This window comes from Perognathus longimembris, chromosome 24, assembly GCF_023159225.1.
Source record: "Perognathus longimembris pacificus isolate PPM17 chromosome 24, ASM2315922v1, whole genome shotgun sequence".
In the NCBI taxonomy this organism is placed as follows: domain Eukaryota; kingdom Metazoa; phylum Chordata; class Mammalia; order Rodentia; family Heteromyidae; genus Perognathus; species Perognathus longimembris.
The window spans coordinates 7,874,430-7,895,154 of NC_063184.1; the positions used below are offsets into that span (position 1 = coordinate 7,874,430).

General features: G+C 41.2%; 1 protein-coding gene across 2 annotated transcripts in view; it reads right to left on the reverse strand.

Moving 5' to 3' along the window:
• LOC125341474 (bifunctional heparan sulfate N-deacetylase/N-sulfotransferase 3) overlaps positions 1-20,490 on the reverse strand; it is a 139,572-nt gene extending 119,082 nt beyond the window's left edge. For both annotated transcript variants that reach the window (XM_048333535.1, XM_048333536.1), the window contains exons 1-2: positions 20,447-20,490; positions 2,034-3,169 (exon numbers count right to left, since the gene is read on the reverse strand). In XM_048333535.1, coding sequence (XP_048189492.1) covers positions 2,034-3,107 — 1,074 coding nt within the window. In that variant the 5' untranslated portion in view covers positions 3,108-3,169; positions 20,447-20,490. The remainder of the gene's footprint in view (positions 1-2,033; positions 3,170-20,446) is intronic.
• Positions 20,491-20,725: the final 235 nt, after the last annotated feature.

Here is a 20,725-nt window from a genome sequence, read left to right on the forward strand (position 1 = left end):
GGCAGTTTAGAAAATGTCTTCCTATCCAAATATGAATGTTTCATCCAGTATAGATGCTATATTCTTCTTTCTCTTGAATGTGCCCTGTAAGTCTTTAAACTTTTGTAACCCTACAAAACAATATAATAATTAGAGCACAAAAGGGACTTTTTCCTTCCTTCCTTCCTTCCTTCCTTCCTTCCTTCCTTCCTTCCTTCCTTCCTTCCTTCCTTCCTTCCTTCTTTCCTATCTTCTTTCCCTCTTTTTTTTTTCTGAGAATGAGTTTAAATAGTAATCAGGCTTGCCTTGAGTTCATTATTTTCCTGCCTCAGACTCCCAGGTACTGGGATTTCAGGCATTCACTCTACACCCAGCTCAAAAGATATTTCTTTTTTTGTTTAACATTAGGGGACATAGAAGATTAAAACTAAGATTTATCTAGAATATTATAAAATACTATAGCAGCATATCTAGGCCAATAAAAATTTTCTAACAGAAATTATATATACACATATACATACACACATATATACATACACACATGTATATACACATATACAGATGCAAACACATATACACATATATACATGCACAAACACAAATGTACACCCAGAATACATTTTTATCACAGTACTTTGAAATGGAAAAGTTGGAATGGATCAAAATGTTGTTTGTAATTCATAAATACATAATGAGTGCTCAAACTACCAGCTTGCTTTGAATTTAGTTGTACTTTCAAAAGGGAAGTGTAAAAGATTTAATGGAAACTTAAGTATAGCTTTATTAGTTAATTTCAATTGAGCTAAAATCATGCCAGGAATGTGGATGTTGTCTTTCTCATACATTAAGCAACACTAAATATTCATTCTTAGCTTAGCTAACTGTTCACTGAACATTTCTATTTTTTACCAGATATTTAGGGGCTAGAGAAAAGAGACAGTTTCAAGATGAAATTTTTTTTGCATCTGATTTAGTTCAAGATTTTCTGCCAAAGGGTCAGAAGTGTAGAGAATAAAATCATGTATCGAAATCCTTTCGCTTTACTGAGAAATCATCAGTCACACAGAGATAGAATCCAATAACATTTAGAATGGGAAACTAAAACAAATGTAGATAACTTTTACTTTCATTAATATTAAACAACTAGTTGTTTATGTAACAACCAATTCATAATAGTAACAGACTACTATTAAATGGTTGCTTGCAGTTTAAGGGAAGAGATTTTATGCAATAAGCAAATGTAATGCAATTTAAATACAGTTTACCATGTTCATATACGTAGCACAAGTGCTCACTGAACTCAACTTAAATCCTTAAGCTTACATATGAAGAAATATGCTTGAATGGTTGTCACTCTCCATGTTTTCTAGTTTCAAAAGTACAGCAAGAGAGCTGGGCCCCAGTGGCTGAGGATTGGGGCTCAAAGCCACGCAAAGACTCTTCAGTGAAGCGCAAAAGCCAGAAGTGGAGCTATGGATCAAGTGGTATATGCTAGCCTTGAGCAAAAAACTCAGGGACAGTGTCTAGGCCCTGGGTTTAATCCTCAGGACTGGCACACACGTGCTCACATGTGCACACATGTGCAATCTATAATCTATCTATCTACCTATCTGTCTATCTAGCTATCTAAAAAGGAGACACACAGCCTTTCAAAAATATCTGAATGTGCCACTTATGAGAACTGTAATTCCAGAATATTTGTGAGAGTATTTTCAATAAAACATTCACTTTGGTTTCATACTTAAATGGGCTAAGACTTAGATTTATGTTTTTCTAAACTAGATGATTCTTAGGAATGATCTAAATGTTCTTTTTTTTTTATTTTGTAGACATGAATACCTACAAAAACACATCTCAAGATTCTGTCATACTCAGTCTTATAGAACAACCTTCAGTTACCTGGATCTAGAGAGAAATATCTGCTTGGGTGTTCTCTGGTCAGAGATAGGCTAGTCAAACTTCCTAGATTGTCCTACAACTTCCCAATAAGATTCAAATCCAGTATCCTGGGTCGCTACTGAGCAGTGAGATGTGCTTTAGAGAAGAAATCTTACCTTCACATCGTTGGCGTTCATCCGGGTCCCCTCCCTCCCCACAAATATGTCATCGATGTCCACCAGGATGTACCTGTCCAAGGACAAGGCCAGCCTCTTGCCTGACAGGAAGGAGATGGCGTCGATGAAGATCAACTTGTGCAGCCAAAAGTTCAAGTTGTTGCCAAAGAGAACTCGCTGGATGCCGTCACGGAGGCCCAGGTCCTGGATGACGGTGGCGTAGAAAGCACTTTTAGAAATGGGAGGGGAAAGGTTTTCCGGGGTCTTTACTTTGGCAAATATTACTGGTTGGTAGGCTGAGTGATTAATCTGAAAAACTGTCCAGTCGGTTGCAGGTAGAGAACCTTTGTCCAGCTTTGAATGTTTGGTCACACGAAGCAATGGAGAACGAGGATTAATACAACAATCTTTTACAGCAAGGTTTCCATAGATGGAGAGAGGGAAGCCTTTCCACTGAAAGATTTGTGGTCCCTTTTCACTGGACTTTTGGAATCCGATGACACCCACACCATATTCCAAACAGTATTTATCTAAAAGGCTTCGGTTCCAAGAGTCCATATGTATGTACTTTAAAATATTCTCGTAGATGATGAGGATATATTTGCCTTTTGCTTTGTCTGTCAGTGCAGGGAGATCTCCCTTTCCAGGAGCAATTTCAATGTGATATTGGAATCTGGTGGACTCTAGAATCATGATGATGTCTTGACCGAGAGATGAGTACTGGCTTTCCACAAATACCAGGACCACGGGCTCTGTCTTTGAGGCATTTAGAAGCTTCAAGGTCTTCACACTCATCAGCCTGTCTGGAAGGTGTTGGAGATCCCCACAGCCTGCTTCTGAGGCCATCTCAGAGAGCTCACTGTCCTGTTTGTAGCCACTGTACAGGTAGTAAGCAGAAATAATAATGCTCACCATGCAAAAGGTGGAAAGCAGGAGGACTGTCCTTTGAAAGTGCCGGTGAAGCTTCATGACAGAGCTCATGCTGGGTATCCCTTCCTTGATTATTCCACCAGGTGCACCCCAAGAAGTCACAGCGAAGATGGCTGCCTCGGTGACTCTCCCAGTCTCAGTCATGAGTTCATGTCACCATTGCAGCACATCTGTATTGCTGCATCAGGGCTCATGGGAAATAGAGCCTGAAAAATAGAATAGTTGGATGGGAAAATTGGATGGAATATAAAATATCCATCTCAGAGCATTAAGATGAGCAAACTTAAAAAAAAATCATATCGATTAGTAGTACAAGCGACTGACTAGCAGGCAGGTGAGTGGCTCTGAGGTGGGAAAACCTCCCATTACCTCTTCTAGATGTGGGTGAGATGGGGTAAGATGAAGTGTTCCATGGAACACAGAGTTCCTGTCCTTAGTATAGAAAAATAACGGCATCAGAGGTGATGGGTAATATGATAGACTTGATCCTACAGAGGTTCCATACTGTAAGGTCCACCCCAGGAGGGCTCCATGTAGATGCCCCTGCCTGTCTAAAGTCTCTGCCCAGTACCTGTGTTACCTAGGTAACTGGCATACCTAGAGGCAGCTACTTCCCTTCACTTGGCCACACCTCCACACCCCTGCCCTAGATCAGGCAAGGCCGGGCAGGGGTTGCCTCTTCTCTCTGGCCATTCATCATCTTGGCCACAGGCCAGCAGTTAAGGAATAAACTTTTCTCTCCAGCCTGAATATCACGTGGCATTCTTCTTTATCAGCTACTTACTTTAATAAACCTTACATTATGGTGCTTGGGGTGAGCCATCCTAGCAACAAGCACCTAGATCCCTGGGACTCAGCCAGTCTCGGGAGCAAGGGATCATGGAGAGGGGTAGGAGGAGAATGATGTCACATCCTAAATGGAGTCACTTTATACTCACCCTTTCAAAATTAACCAGAGCCAGAGATCAAGAGACAGTAGCTTGGGCTGGGAATATGGCCTAGTGGCAAAAGTGCTTGCCTCCTACACATGAAGCTCTCAGTTCGATTCCCCAGCACCACATATATGGAAAACGGCCAGAAGGGGCGCTGTGGCACAGGTGGCAGAGTGCTAGCCTTGAGCGGGAAGAAGCCAGGGAAGGTGCCCAGGCCCTGAGTCCAAGGCCCAGGACTGGCCAAAAAAAAAAAAAAAAAAAAAAAAAAAAAAAGACAGTAGCTTGTCCATCTAATGTCCATGCCAGTCTAACGTCTAACTGGATAGGAGGACAGAGTGGAATGTGTAAGAACTAGCCAAGTCATCCAATTTTTAATTTTCTGCCTTAAACCCTCTTTTGCTTTCTGTGTGCTCTCTCTCTGTATATCTATCTATCTATCTATCTATCTATCTATCTATCTATCTATCTATCTATCTGTCTATCCTCTCTATATATGTATGTATATCTATCTATCTATCGATCGATCTATCTATGTATTTATGTATTTATTGTCCAGCCCCTGCCTCATGAGATTTCTTCCAGGCTGCGTTCAAGATCTGGTATCTACCACCAAGTGACAGCTGCTGCTTGCCCTCACCCAGAGGGACCACGTTTCCACCTTGTACCTCTAATGTCAATGCTTCTTGCCAGCAGGAAATAGCCAGAGAATCTTCATCCTTTTCCATAATTATTAAAAGGCTGGAATGTAAGGTCCACCCCAGGGCTCCATGCAGATGCCCCTGCTTGTCTAAAGTCTCCACCCAGTACCTGCATTACCTAGGTAACTGGCATACCTAGAGGCAGCCACCTCCCCTCACCTGGCCACACCTCCCCACCCTTGCCCTAGATAAGGCAGGGCCAGACAGGGGTCTCCCCTTCTCTCTGGCCATGCATCATCTTGGCCACAGACCAGAGTTAGGGCATAAACTTTTCTCTCCAGCCTGAATACTGCATGACATTCTTCCTTATTGGCTACTTACTTTAATAAACCTTACACATACATGGTCGTTTCCTATTATTCGGATACACATGAGGTGGTGCATATTCAAGCTATGTATGTATTCCATGTCCTGAGACTTCATAAAAGTTTGGACATGTCTATGATTAATTCCTTAGAACATTGTTAAAGCAGACACCCCTACAAGAATTAGTTTCTTTAGAAAAAAAACCCTCTCAAAATGGACCTATGGGCCACAACCCAATTGGTCACTTCAGAATTGTATATTGAAATATAAAGCTATCTAGATAGTTGGGTTTTTCCAAATTCAGAACAGTCATGTGGAGAGATTACATGTGACTTTCTTCCATTTAAATGTGCTGGGAGATTCACTGGGCATCAGGCATTGGAGAATTTTTACCACACATACACCTCCTTCTACTTTGGAGGAAGATCTCAGTAATTACATGAAAAAGTACTATGTGTGTACATGTGTGTGCTTGCTAGTTTTGAGCTACACCTTGCATTGGTGATTTTAAAAGTAAGATTGTGCATCCCATCCTGGCGTGAACTTGAGTTTTGGTCTGCCTACTTTTCTTTAGTTAGTTAGGGTTTTTTTTGGTGGACATGGGGTTTGAACTCAGGGCCTGTGCACTGTCCCTGAGCTTTTTGGCTTAAGGTTAGCATTCTACCACTTTGAGCCACAGTTCTACTTCCAGTTTTCTGGTGTTTAATTTCACATAACTTTCCTGCCTGGTCTAGCTCTGAACTTTGATTCTCAGCTCTCAGCCTTCTGAATAGCTAGAGTTAGCATGAACCATGGGTAGGTAGCCCTGGTAGGTCTGCCTACTTCTTATAGCTGTTGGATCACAGGTGTACTATTGTGTCCAGCTTTCCTCCATGAAGACAGAGTCTCATGAACTCTTCTGCCTATGAAGGTCCATAAACATCCCAATTGCAGTTGTTCACATAGCTTGCAATGACAGGCCTGGCCACTGTGCCCAACTATAGATTGAGAAGGGGACTTGTAAACTTTTCTGTCTAGATTGGACTTTGGTCCATCATGCTCTTGTTCTCAGCCTCCCAATTAACTAAGATGACAGATGTGAGCCATCATGCCCAGGTGTTTTCAAATCAGAGTGGAAATGTTGAGATGTTAAGAAACACCTTGTCAAGTAATATAGCAAGTCTGTTGCAAGTTTTAGTAGCTTTTTAAAGTTCATTAATCTTGAAAAATAAGGGAAAAAACACATACATATCTTAGAGAAAAAGTTCAGTGGAATATGATCTGTCCACTTTGCACAGATACATCATAGCATATTAAAATTAAGAAAAATGTTTTTACATAGGAGACAAGCTAAAGGATAGATTGAAAGATGAAAAGAAGTGGTGAAAAGCATGGTATTTGATGTGTACCATAAGCATAGGTGGCTACACCTTAATTGTGCCAGTTTAGTTCCAGTACTTTCCTAATAAAATGTCATGGTTATAATAAATGATAACCAAGAAATTTAGATTCCAATTCTGTAATATTCACCTATGAAATGAGCAGAAAACAATATTTTGAGTAATATAATATATGCTTATAATTGTGAATAATGCATTCTGCATAGTAAATTATGACACATTCTGTAAAGCATACATTATAATTTATTCATGCATATACTTAGGTCACCTATGTGATTCATTCAAATAGTTATGGGATAGTTATCTTTGCTTAAAATATCCAATATCAAGCCATGTGCTGATGGTTCATGCTTATAATTCTTACTACTTATAAGGATGAGCTCTGAGGATCTCAATTCAAATCAGCCTGGTCAAGAAATTCTGAGACTCTTGAGCCAGTAGTGGCTCAAGTGGTAGAACACCAGCCTTGAGCAAAAAAGCTAAGGGACAGCACATAGGCTCAGAGTTCAAGCTCCAATGCCAGCACAATCAATTAATCAATCCAAGTTCAGCATGGTGCATTTCTCTGTTTTAAAAAATGTAAACAGAGACAATGACTAGAATGGTGATGTGGTTCAGAGGTAAATGACTCTAACGATGATGTAGGAAAGAAACCATGGCAAATGAGAAATCTGTGCAAAGCTTTAGGGAGATAGAATTTGGCCTGACCCTTAAAGGATGAAGGTGATTTAGACAGATATGGCAGATTTAGGAAAGGTAATTAAAGCAGGAGAGGGTGCCATATTTGGCAAGGGACATGAACAAAGCAGAAAGGGTGAAAAGGAATATAAGAAATATGTCAACCCAGATTATGGGGTGATCTGTGGGCACAGAACTCCAATGGCTGTGAAAACATACAGGCAGACCTCATGCATCCTTATTTATGAGCAAAACATGGTAAGAGGAAGGTTTTAGAGAGTTAGATTAACCAGTTACTTAGAAGATATCAGAATAGAGCCTTAGAGAGCTAAAATGAATTGGACAAGGCAGGTTGATTTCTCACGAAGTAAACACAGAATCATACTAGGAAAGGGAGAACATGTGGGAAGTGTCGGAGGGGCACTTTTGGTGGTGTGCTTTGGAATGTTCATACACAGCTCTGCTCTGCCTGAGAAATGGCATCCAGTGACTTGACATGCTTTAACATCAACCTAATACAAACAATAGTATTCTCCTCTCCTGCAACATGCTAGTTATAAGTTTAGGCTTAATTTAAGTGAATCCCCCAAGAAATTACATGGACAAATGAAAGAGTTAACTGTAGTTATTTCATTTAGATAAGAGAATGCATCTTAGAGTTATGTCCATATCCATGAACATGATATTCTAGAATATAATGGCAGGACAGAAAAATTGTACACCTTCCCCTGTCTGTGTTATAATTTTAGCTGTGAACTGTTTTTGATTGGATACAAAATATATTGCTACATTTTGCGTTTTTTGATAGCAGCATTTCACAGTTAGTTTCCATTATCAGAAGTGGCAGACAGGAAACTTATGTAATTCCTATCTATAAAATGAGGGTGTAGTCAGGAGTAAGTTGCTCTTGCTATTTAGGAAAGATATTAAGGGCTCAATCAAAGTTATCTTTTCCATTGGGTTTAAAATACTGAAGGACATGGCTTTTCCAGTGAAGTCTTCAAGATTCTCTGTGATACCAAAAATAATTCCATGGTGTATCATTGAGGACAGGAGTTTTTCTAATGTACTTAAATACACGAATCTAGGAGAAACTAGGAATCCATGGAACAAACAATCCTCGATGTAATAAAGGCTAATATGACAAGCCTACAGCCAGCATTATACTTAATGATGAAAAGTTAAGACCATTTCCTTTAAAATCAGGAATGAGGGAAGGATGTCCACTTTCTCCACTTCTCTTCAACATAGTACTGGAATTCCTAGCAAGAGCAATAGGCAAGAGACAAACATAAAGGGGATCCAAATAGGGAAAAATGTAAAACCCTCTCTGTAAAGATGACATGATCCTGTATTTAAAGAACCCCATAGATTCCTCTCCCAAGTTACTTGAGCTGATCAAAACTTTGGCAAAGTAGTAGGGTATAAAATGAAATCTACTGTATGCAAACAGTGAGAAGAGAAAGACTAAAATCAGGAAAGCAACTCCATTTGTAATAGTCTCAAAAATACCTAGGAATTAACCTAACCAAAGATGTGAAAGACCTCTATAATGAAAACTTTTTTAAAAAAAGGAAATTAAAGCAGACTTAAGGAAATGGAAAAGTTTTCCATAATCCTGGACTGGAAGGAATAACAGTGAAAATGGCAATACTGACAAAAGCTATCTGCAAATTCAATGCAATATTCATAAAAATCACAACATTCTTCAATGCTATAGAAGAAGCAATCCCAAAATTCATATGGAATATTATAAGACCCTGAATAGCAAAAACAATCCTTAGTAGGAAGAACAGTGATGGAGAAATATCCATACCAAATTTCAAATTCTAGTACAAAGCCATAGTAATAAAAACAGCTTGGTACTGGCACAAGAACATGCCTGAAGACCAGTGGAATAGAAGACCCAGAAATGAACCCACAGACCTGTAGCCACCTAATATTTGATAAGGGAGCCAAAAACACAGGTTGAAAGACAGACAGTCTCTTTAGCATGTGGTGTTGGCAGAATTGGCTATACATGTACAGAAAACTGAAGTTAAATCCTTATGTATCACACTACACAAGAATCAACTTCAAGTGGATCATAAGACCAGATACCTTGAAAATATTACAGGAAGGGCTAGGAGAAACACCTGGGCTCCTAGGCATGGGTCAAAACTTCATAAGTAAAAGATCTGGAATCACAATCAATTAAAAAAGAAGACTGGATAAATGGGACTGCATCTGACTGAAGAGTTTCTGCATAGCAAAGGACATAGCTATCAAGATAAATAGAAAGTCCACAGAATGGGAGAAAATCTTTACTAGCTATGCATCAGACAAGAACCTCATATCTAAAATATACTAGGAGCTCAAAAAATCAAACATCCCAAAAGCAAATCATGAAAGAAACAACAATCCCATCAATAAGTGGGCTAAAGATTTAAAGAGAGACTTCTCTGAAGAAGAAATAAAAATGGCCAATAGACACATGAAGAAGTGTTCAACATCTCTGGCCAAAAAATAAATTAAAAACACATGAAGATTCCACCTTACCCCAGCTAGAATGGCCATTATCAAAATTACAGTAACAACTGATGCTGGCAGGGATGTGGCCAAAGGGGAACGCTACTACACTGTGGGTGAGAACGTAAACTTGCTCAACCACTCTGGAAAGCAGTATGGAGGCTCCTCAAAAGAGCTTCTGTATGACCCAGTAACCCAATTTCTCTCATGCAAACCCTCTGTACATTGCCTTTACATAAAAGTAAATAAATGAATTGTATAAAAGTTTTCTGTTTTCTGTAAACTCTTCTTCCTCCTCTTACTCCTCCCCTGCCTTCTCCTCATTGTTTCCTGCTCCTTCTCTGCCTTCTCTTTTTCTTCTTTTGGGATAGTCCTACTAAATAGGCCAGGCTAATTCAGACTTATGACCTGCCTCTGCCTCCCTAGTGTGGGGCTTACAGGTGTGTGCTATGCTTCTGTCCAGATCCTCTGCAAGCCTCCTTTAACTGCACCTCTCACCTGGCCTGGGCCAATAAGAATTGATGCCTTACCCAAGCACAGCTACCTCCCCTTCTCTGCTGTGCTTCCCTCCTCCTGCAGGGCATGGCAGGGGCAGCCGCAGTGGACAGGACAGATCCATGACCTTCTTGTAGATGTGAAAATTAGACGTGGCCACACGATTCTGCTGTGAAACTCCCTCTGACTTTCCAAACCAGGAAAGACCCACGATGTGCACACGACCATCATGAAAAGTGCCTCTCCTGTAATTCAAATTTTGCCTAAAGTTATCTTCCCTGCCAAGTTGAAGGTTCTAAACGTGTCATCAGTGGTTCTTTTCCTATCATTGCACCCTTGTGCCAGGCATAGAGCAAGCACTGGAGGATGAACTGGCATGGGTACCTAGAATGACACAAGGTTGTCATTGTGATTCTAGATGTTCAAAATGCCCTGGATTTCCTGTCTATTTTATTGAATGGTAAGTAAACAAAATCCTAGCAGCCCACCATGTGATAAATATAAAATATATATGGTTAATATAAATTTTCACCCACAAAATATTTACCAATGAGTCATTCTCTGGCTAGCAATCAGATAGTTATTGAACAACTCTTTGAAGATTCATACTGTACTCAGTGCTGAGGGCTTTGCAGAGGGAATATAAGCAAGGATCTTTGCCTTTATTCTTGGACTCCTCTGAGGGAAACCAGACTCTGAGATTATGGCCAACAACCATGGTGCACACAATGAATCATGAAGGATATAAAACTAACTGTCACAGAAGACAGAGAAGTATTAGCAAGGCTCAGGGAAGCCACGGGCAGTTTTAAAAGCCATGAAGTGGAGATGGACAAGGCATGATGGTCAGGGCATGGGTATAAGGAGGAAGAGAGCATAGTAGGCAAATTCCCACCTAGGATGAAGAAATAAAATGCTTGTAATGTGCTTTCTTGAGGCTAAGACTAGATAATGATAAAACACTATGTGCTGGGGTAATATTGTAAATGAATAGTATTTGTTTGAATGACTGATGAAGATTGTGATGTTCAAAGTCAGCAAATAGAGAGCACTGGGTATTTGGATTTGGATTTGACTATAGAGAGACAAAACAGTCAGTGTGTCCTGCATCTGGAAGGGGGAGACAGTGGTTAAAGGGAACAAGAGGCCATGGCATGCAGTTAAGAGTGAAGAAATAGATGGCATTGGGGTAGGCTTGTCTAAGGTGGTGCTGGAGCAATGCACATGGGACGAGGTGAGTCTAGACTTGAAGTGAGGATCAGAGAGGATGGAAGTGAAGAAATAGAAATCATGGTGGGGAAAAGGAGAATTGTTGAGGACTAGAAGATAAACGTGGCAGTAATAGCAACAGAGAAACTTGAGCTAGTGATGAACAGTTGAGACGCAGGCAGGTGTAATGACTAAATGATACACAATGAGATCGTGAAATCACAGTGGACTATGCAGTCATTGAATGATGCCACAAACATTCATAAAATCTTGGAAGCTGATGGCCGCAAGCAAACCTTGACATGCTGCACAAACCCGGTATCTCCAGCAAAGCCTTTCCAGACCAATTCTTCCCTTTTGGGGACAGAATTCTCTGGGTTCATCTTTATAACAAATCATACTAAATATCATTGCCTTTGTGTAATATCTCTCTTCTCTAATCATTAGGCTGAAATTTTCAAGGGTATAGAGCTATTATTTCCAATAATTTTTCAAATAAGAAACAGTACACATATTTTTTTAAAAAGAATCCAAACACATCAATAGACAAACCACTTCATTGTAGGATGTCTGTGTTTGTGAGTGTTCCTCACAACAATTTGTGGAAAACTATGAACTTTTGCACCATCAGGAGTGCCCAGAATAAAGAAGGAGCAGGCATCCTGGCCCACACGTCAGGATTCGCAGGGACTCAGCTGTGTTGAGCAGCATGGCAGGGCCAGTGGCTGTGGTTGGCTTTTCCTCCCTATCCAACTTCAAATGAGAAATATGTGCTGAATAACCACAGCATTCTATATTGAATTTAGAACATCAACAAACCACTTAGGCTGGGATTCTTGAATAAAGATACTGGAAATTTGGACCACTAGTGAACATCACTTCATCAGAATTCCCCATGAGTCACACTGATGGGAAATAAGGTAGAGTATCATTATCATTCCTGAACACTTAGCCTGTGCGAATGCTGTGCTGGAGCCTCTTGAGGCTAAGCAACTTACTCAAGATGGCATAGCTAGTCGGGGTTGACATGAAACTTGAATTCTGATGGGCTGCATCAAAGATACCTTATACAGTTTGAAATACAACTTCCACACTCTGGGTATGTAGGAAGCAGATACTGGATATGGTGCCCTTTCCTCCATAGAAGTGGGTTCGTGGTAGGGCCTAATCCATTGCGTTTTAATGAAGATCATGAGATAGACCACTAAAATCTCTGCCAGATGCCAGTGGCTCTTGACTGTATTCCTAGTGACTCAGGAAGTTGAGATCTGAGGATCGCAGTTCAAAGCCAGCTCTGGCAGGAAAGAACTAAAGACTCTCATTTTCAACAAACTACCAAAAAGCTGGAAATGGAGGTGTAGCTGAAGTGGTAGAATGCTAGCCTTGAGCAAAAGAGGATCAGGGACAGCATTCAGTCAAGCTTAGGACCAGTGTACACACAATCTCTTAGAACAGTGTCTGACACAGAATGAATGGACATCATTTACCTATTATAATTATCACAATGCTTATTACAGAAATAACATACGAGAGAAAATCTGATGACTGATGATAGAAACCTACTTAGGGTTCTTAAAGGGTGGGTCCTGGCACTTTAGCTTAATTTCAGGTGTTGGGCACACAGAAAAATCTATCCATGGTTCAAAGAAGGAAAATCAGGTGGATCTCCATCTCATAAATGAGAAGAGCAGTCTGTATCAGGACATAAGTGTCACCATGTCCTTTTTTATCTTGTTATCCTTTATTTCTTATATGAGTCACACATTCCTTACTTTTCAGTACCATCTCCTCCAATAAATTCCAAATGTTTATTGGTAATTCAGATCTCCACAAGACTCCAGTACTTCAACTTGAGCTTCAACTTAGCAAAATAGCAATGGCAGGTCACACCAACAGTGGTCTCTCTCATCATCTGCTGGCCACTTTGGTGTCACTGCAATGATGCCAAGAGTGAACCTAACCTGTCCAAGATGAATTAATGGATTTCCCCTCTTAAGCCATCTCCATCTCCCCATAATCGCTTTACAGTTCATACTTGACATCTTTTCACTCAGCCCTGCTTACCCAAGTCAATCTCATTTCTGTTTTCCCAAACGCCCTCAATCAGGGCACATCTGCTTTTATTTAGGCAACATTACTCATTGGAACAACGACACAGCTAATCTCACCATAAATGCTCCTTGCTTTTCTCAATGCAGCATGAAAGTGGAGATCTGATTTCTTTCCTCCCAGATGAAAATTCATCAATGACTGCTTAGTTTGCTTGCTGATTTAAACCTAAATTCCTATATATATCCCTAAGGCCGTGTGTGGTGCTCTTCCTAGTCTAACTTCAGGCCTGATCAGAGGTGCCTTGCATCTGATCCATGGGGGAAAAGTCTTCTCATGGCTCCCCTAGCAACAATGCTGGTTTTGTTACAGGATTTTCTAGTATGCCCACAAATGATTTTTCTTTTTATCCACTTCTTCAACTGGCTTTATACTCCCAAATCTCCCAGCTTTTCAAATACCTCTGCCTCACAGAAGGCTTCCCTGATCCTGGATCTGTAAGTCCTCTTCTTGCCCTCTCTGCTACCTCTGCAGCACATTCCACATTGTGCTACATTCTAGGCCATCTTGGCCCATGGACCAGAATCACCATTACTCACTTGTCTGGTTCATTTCTTTGTTCTTGATGTCTAAAGCTGTGCTTCAATCAGGATGTCCCATTGAATACTTGTGGAAGGGTCAAAAACATGCCTCTATTGAGCTGGGGATATGGCCTAGTGGCAAGAGTGCCTGCCTCATATACATGAGGCCCTGGTTCGATTCCCCAGCACCACATATACAGAAAATGGCCAGAAGTGGCGCTGTGGCTCAAGTGGCAGAGTGCTAGCCTTGAGCAAAAAAGAAGCCAGGGACAGTGCTCAGGCCCTGAGTCCAAGCCCCAGGACTGGCAAAAAAAAACCCACAAAAAACAAAAAAACATGCCTCTATTAAGTGTTTATAAAAGCAATCAGACTCACCAACTAGAACACTACTCCCGCCCAATCATCTCCCAGTTCCACTGGACTCAGACAGGTGATCATACAAACATAGGCAAAGCAGTGACCATCTCGACCAGAGTCATAGATCAGGTCCATACAGAATATACCTCCACTGAATCTTAGTCTAATATTTATGTTTCTCTTTTTTAAAATGTTCAGAACTTTGGTGTCTAGAACTGCTTTGTAGTAGTACATATTTTTTTAAAGACCTCAGCAAGAAAAACCGCTAGGAATCCTCTCATCATTAGCAAAAGGCAGAGGGTGCAATTGTTTTGGAATTACAGACCATTCTATATCTATAGGGCAACTCCTGCTTAGCTTCAAGAGGAACTATCTACTTTTCTCTTCTACTTATACCCACCATCATCTCAAAGTAAAAAAAAAAATCAATTTCTAAATGAAGTAGAATCATGTTAAAGTTGGCAGCTCAAGCAATGTGGGGGAAAAAGAAAGATTACCATCTGGAAAAATGAGTATTAATAACCAAAGAACTTCAGGTTCTAACATAAATGAGAGATATTGAAAAGATCTTGACAATATTTCTCTTGCTCAAAATTAACTGTATTTTATGGTGTTGGAAAATACATTGGGAGCTTCAAATACATTTCTTGAATTTGCTCAAAGTAATGCAGTAGTATGAAAAATTGACAAAGAACATTGCTTTGCTTTGGGAAGGAATGTGTGAAATTGTGTCATGCTAATTGAACCCTGCTGTGGTGGATAGGAACCTGCACTGTGTGGTGTCGGAGGAAGAACACGTCTGTCTCTAGAACTGACGTTTTTCTCATGATGGATGGGAGGAAAGTCACACCGGGTACATTAAATAAAAATGACTGGTGTAATGTTCCCTTTCTTTTGTATTTAGAAACAATGAAGGAAAGCGCATAATTTGTTCACTTCATTCCACATATGCCATCTAGCAAGGCAAGAGAAGAAAATGATTAGACTGCTATTTGCTGTGCTTGTGATTCAAGGGAGAAAAATATCTTCCTGCTTTTTCCTTGTACACTGAACTAGGATGTGTACTTAGCACAGCAATGATGGTGAAGATTTTGGGATGTATTGGCCCCCACCACTCTTGGTGGAGGACTGAAAGATGTAAATTACAGGTCAGTGTTTGGTTGTGTTTTAATGTAGATTACATGAACCAGAAAACAAACAAAATTCAATCTGCAGTGAGATAAATGATGGGGGCAAAAAAAACAGTAGAAGAGCTGGGTGCAGAAGGCTCAAGCCTGTATTCGTAGCTACTCGGGAGGCTGAGATATGAGGATTGTGGAAGGAAAACCTGTGAATCTCTTATTTCTAGCTACCAAAGGAGCCAGAAGCAGAGTTGTGGCTCAAGTGGTAGAGCACTATCCTTGAGCATAAAAGTTCATGGACAGTGCCCAGGCCCTGAGTTCAAGCCCCAGAGAGAGGGGAGGAGAGAGAGAAGGAAAAGAAGAGGGAGAGGAAGAGGGAGAGGGAGAGGGAGAGGGAGAGGGAGAGGCAGGGGAGGAAAAGAGCAGAAGAAAAGCTTATTAATTCCGCATTCCTCATTCTAAAGATGCATCAATGAAGCTATCTGATAAAAATTTTCTGTTTTTTGGGTCACCTTTTAGAACGAGCGACACTCACAATTTGCAGTAGCAGGAAAGGAGAAAGAAATCACTTAAAACTGGACTTGCTACACTTCATTAGGCAAGGTGACACATTGGATTGTCCTGGGTACTGCTTTTTGCCTGGCACAGAAAGGGGCTGAGTAAATGCCTGCAGGGTGACTGGCCGATCATTTCCTCTGCAGAGCTGATGTGATCGATGAGCTACCCACCTCATATCAAGTATCAAGGCATGCCATTTGAATCCAGATGCTAACACAGCCTCAGCTTCACTTCTTGTTAGGGACGTCACCTTAGCTGGTTGGGATTCTCTCAATGCTTCAGTTTCTTAATTTGTGAAATAGGAATACTACCAACCTTAAATAAGATTACATGTGCTGGTGGTCTAAGCTAGCTCAGCAGGAAAGATCATGAGACTATTATCTCCAATTAACCACCAAAAAGCAGTAAGTGGAGCAATGCCTCAAGCAGTAGAGCACCAGCCTTGAGCAGAAAAGCTCAGGGACATGTGAATCCTCGAAGATTTCATGAGCTATAAACACTTTATCTGTGATAGGTGTGTCTGTGACAGGCACAAGGTTAAATTCTGATTATAACTGTTATTTTTTTTTCCGGGTCCTGGGGCTTGAACTCTGGGCCTGGGCACTGTCCCTGAGCCTCTTTCTCCTCAAGACTAGTGCTCTACCACTTGAATCACAATGACACTTCTGGCCTTTTCTGAGCAGTGTATTGGACATAAGAGTTTCATGGACTTTCTTGCCAAAGCTATCTTCAAACTGTGATCCTCAGATCTTAGCCGCCTGAGTAGCTAGGATTGTAGGCATGAGCCACCAGTGCACAGCTAAACTTATTTTTAACATCTTACATCTTTACTAGTCAAAAATCTAGGCAACAGCACTGATCAACAGTTTTATGTTATTCTCTAATGATTCTTCATATATATCTGCCTTATTCAAGAAATTGCTATAATTTGGGACAACACACAGAACAGGAAAGAAACTCTGAGTTCCTCCCTCTTGTTTTTCTTTTTTCTTTTTTTTTTTTCTCAAATTTTTATTATCAAACTGATGTACAGAGAGGTTACAGTATCATATGTTGGGCATTGGTCTTTTTTCTTTTTCTTTTTCTTTTTTTTTGTTTTTGCCAGTCCTGGGGCTTGAACTCAGGGCCTGAGCATTGTCCTTGGCTTCTTTTTGCCCAAGGCTAGCACTCTACCACTTGAGCCACAGCACCACTTCCAGCTTTTTTCTATATATGTGGTGCTGAGGAATTGAACCCAGCGCTTCATGTATACGAGGTGAGTACTTTACCACTAGGCCATATTCCCAGCCTGTTCCTCCCTCTTAAAAGGTGAAGAAACCAAGCCACACAGTCAGTGAAACATTTTTCCTGGAAAAGCAAGGCCTAAAATCCTGATTGTATTCACTCAAGTATTGTCAGCCAACAAAAGTTTGAGAATGGGGAGTACAGGACGTGATATCCACCAATGAAATGGCAAAGGCCCTTAAGGATACAACTGTAATATTTGGTGTTTAGATTCTTGTTTAGAAGGAGAATCTCAAGAGTCCCTGCTTCAGGAGATTTACAGGTGATTTTTTGAAATGCTGTGTTATAAACACAAATTGCAGTAGGCCCATAAGGTTTTCTTCTAGAGATGCATCTGACATAAAATTGATGAAAAATATCTATGATAATATGAAGGGGAAAATCACTTGTTGTGATATCCAGATGCCTGAGGATAGAGTTTTTTTTTAATTTTTAATTAAAAAACAGACAATCCAACAAATTCTAAAACTAGCAGCTCTCTGCTTTAACTCTTTATTTTCCTTCCTTTTTCTTTTTTGGTACTGGTCCTGGAGCTTGAACTCAGGGCTTGGGTGCTATGTCTGAGCTTGATTTGTTCAAATCTAGTGCTCTACCACTTGAGCCACAATTACTCTTCTAGCTTTTTGGTGGTTAATTGGAGATAAGAATCTCACAGACATTCCTGCCCAGATTGGCTTGGAATTGTGATCTTCAGATCTCAGCCTCTTGATCAGCTAGGGTTACTGGCATGAGTTCCAACTCTCCCAATTCTAAGAGAAACTTTAGTTATAAAATAATTTTGAGTGTTGTTCAGACTAATCATCATTATAATGGAGGGTATTACTAAATTTGAAAGCCTGGCTATATCCCTGATTCTGGATGGGCCTCATCTCCAGTAACCACAGCCAGAGGGAAGCAATGGTGGTTTTTCAGTCCCCACTGTCTAAACTGATACAGTCAGAAATCTGAAAAATGCCCGTAGCTGAGAAAAGTGGTAAGTTATCCTTAATTTAACTTTCCTATTGAGTAATATATACAAATCACAGAGTACTTCAATATAATTTTGCAATATAGTTTATACCTCAACAAATGAACATTTCATTTCAGAAGTTGGCCCTAATTATCAAAGAATTGTTAACACTATGCTAGGCTTCAAAGAAGTCATGCAATCAATTCCCCTCAGTCAGAATCTTGTAACATTTGGAAACGATAGGTCCTCCATTAAACATTTACATTGATGCTCATAATAACTTCTTACATAGGGGATGTAATCCTGAATAAGAATCTCAGGTGTCTCATGATGTCCTCTATTACTATTTTTTAAAATCTTCTTAATTCCACCAAAAGTATACTCTCATATTTGCCATAACCTCCAGAAAGAATACATTTCTCATGCAAATTTCTTATGAGAAGTTACCAAAGTAAATTATATCCACCCAGAAAAAGATGAAAGTTTTATTTTATCTCAAACATTTTAGCAACTTGAGAATCCTTCACTCTCAAGATGATGAAGAAAAGGATTGAGTGGAGTGACTGAATTAAGTGGACAGTTACACAGAGAAACAAGGCTTCAGTATTTCTGCTCAGATCACAAAGACAACAATAGCAATATTGCCGAAATGGTAGACACTGTAGTAACTGGAGGAAGAGAGTAAAATAAGAGACCTTCCATTCATGCAGCCTCTTGATACAACCAGCACTGTTGAAAAGAGGCATGCCATTCAGATTTAATTTGGAAATCTTCTTCTGAAGTACAGTTTTGATAGAAAGATACAGGAAGGAAAGCCAATTCTCTTTAGCTAATATCAGAATTCCTCCTTAATCCTGTCTCCTTTGATGAAGAACATTGCTCTATCATCAATACTATGATATTTCTCTAATAAGAGAAAATAAGGAGTAGGGAGTGAATCACTTTAACACACAACTCAATTATTTTATTTGTATCTTAGCCTCGTGTAGGAATATAGCTATTTACAGTGTTCAGAAGTGCTTTCTCAGAACTTTTCTGGATTATATGTTGCTTATTAACAACAGAGCTGAAATTTTCACTCGGAATGATTCTAAGGCTGAAGCAGACTGTAGGAAGAATTCTTTGGAGATGTAATTAGCTTCTTTCCCACTCTTCCCAAATTGGCAAAATTAAATGGAGAATATATCTAATTTTCTTTTTCACTTAAAGTTTCTGTATCCGACACCTATGCTGATTTTTTTCTTTCCAGCTGATTTACATTTTATTAAGCATACAATCTTAAATAATGCGAATAAAACAAGATGAAGCAAATACAAAGCTTGCAGAGGGCCCTAACTGTACAGCTTAGCATAGCAGGTACATGGAGTTTGCATATTTGGTGCTTCTTACAAAATTCTAACAAGACAACAGGCAGGTGGTCAATTTAACAAGTGCAGTCCATGGCACAGCAAGTTTTCATTCCTTAGTGGCCATCCTTAACCATCCACAAGGAATCATCACGTTAATACTTTAATCCAAAGCAAGTGAGACTTTCAAAATTACCCTGGGACTACTAAACAGTTGATTATCTCACTTTAATTTAGTCAAAGCGCGCTACTTCTGCCAAGAATAAAAAGAGGCACTTGCTACTTCCTGGAATTCTTGATGAATTGGAAACAAAGTTATCTAATCTTGGACACCCCCCCGTCCCCCCCCCCCCCCTTAGAAGCCAGCCATTCACATATAATGCCAAGAAATAGATGCACTTACCTGCCCACCAGCAGCTCGGGCAGTAGGAAATGCTGGAGAAAGTTTCTCTAGGCACAAAGGCCAGGCCGACCTCAGCCCGGGGCTTGCCTGCACCAGTGGCAGCGGACGCAGCCCCGGCCCCAGCACCCTCGAGTTATATAATCTCTTATTAATAAATATCACCCAGCCAACTGCTGCCGAGCTGGAGAGGCACTAGAGGGCAAGAGTGTCACACTCAACACCCGTCGCCACGGGGCCGACTCGGTGCCACTTGAGAAAGACAAGAGGAACTAAGCTGAGTAATCACTAACCTCACGCCTGCCCGCCACCGCCAGCTCGCCACGTCCCCCCCGGGAAGGTGGTCCATGTCCGCCCCCACCAGCCACGGGACCCGGAGGAGGCTCACAAGCACGCACCAGCCCACGGCGACACCGCGCGGCAAACTTTCAGGATGCCACTCACCAACCCGCCTTTTCCCCTTTGGCATTGTTTAAATAAACTTATTTAAAACAGGATGGGAAAAGGTTGGCTACATGAATGTGCGTCGGTGGAGCCCCCGCGTTTCCAGCTCGGAGAACTGGGTCTCCACCGTGGGGACCCCACTCGTTTCACGTCCACACTCGTTTCCCGTCGCCTGGGCCGGTCACCCACCGTGATCCCCCCGGGCTGCCGCGGTCCGCAGGCATCCTGCCTTCCCTGCTTTCCCTGGCTTCCTCAGCATCACCCGCACAGAGGCGACTGGGCAGGTCCCGGCGATACGCGCGGGGCTGGGCGGGGCCAGCGGGCGGGAGGGCGGGCGGGGCCAGCGGGCGGGCGGGCCCTCCTTCTAGCGGGTCCCGCAGACCCCGCCGAGGGGCTGGGCGGGCGCGTCCTGGGCCGGGACTCGCCCGCGTGCAGCCTCCCGGAGACCCCGGGGATCCTCCCAGCCTG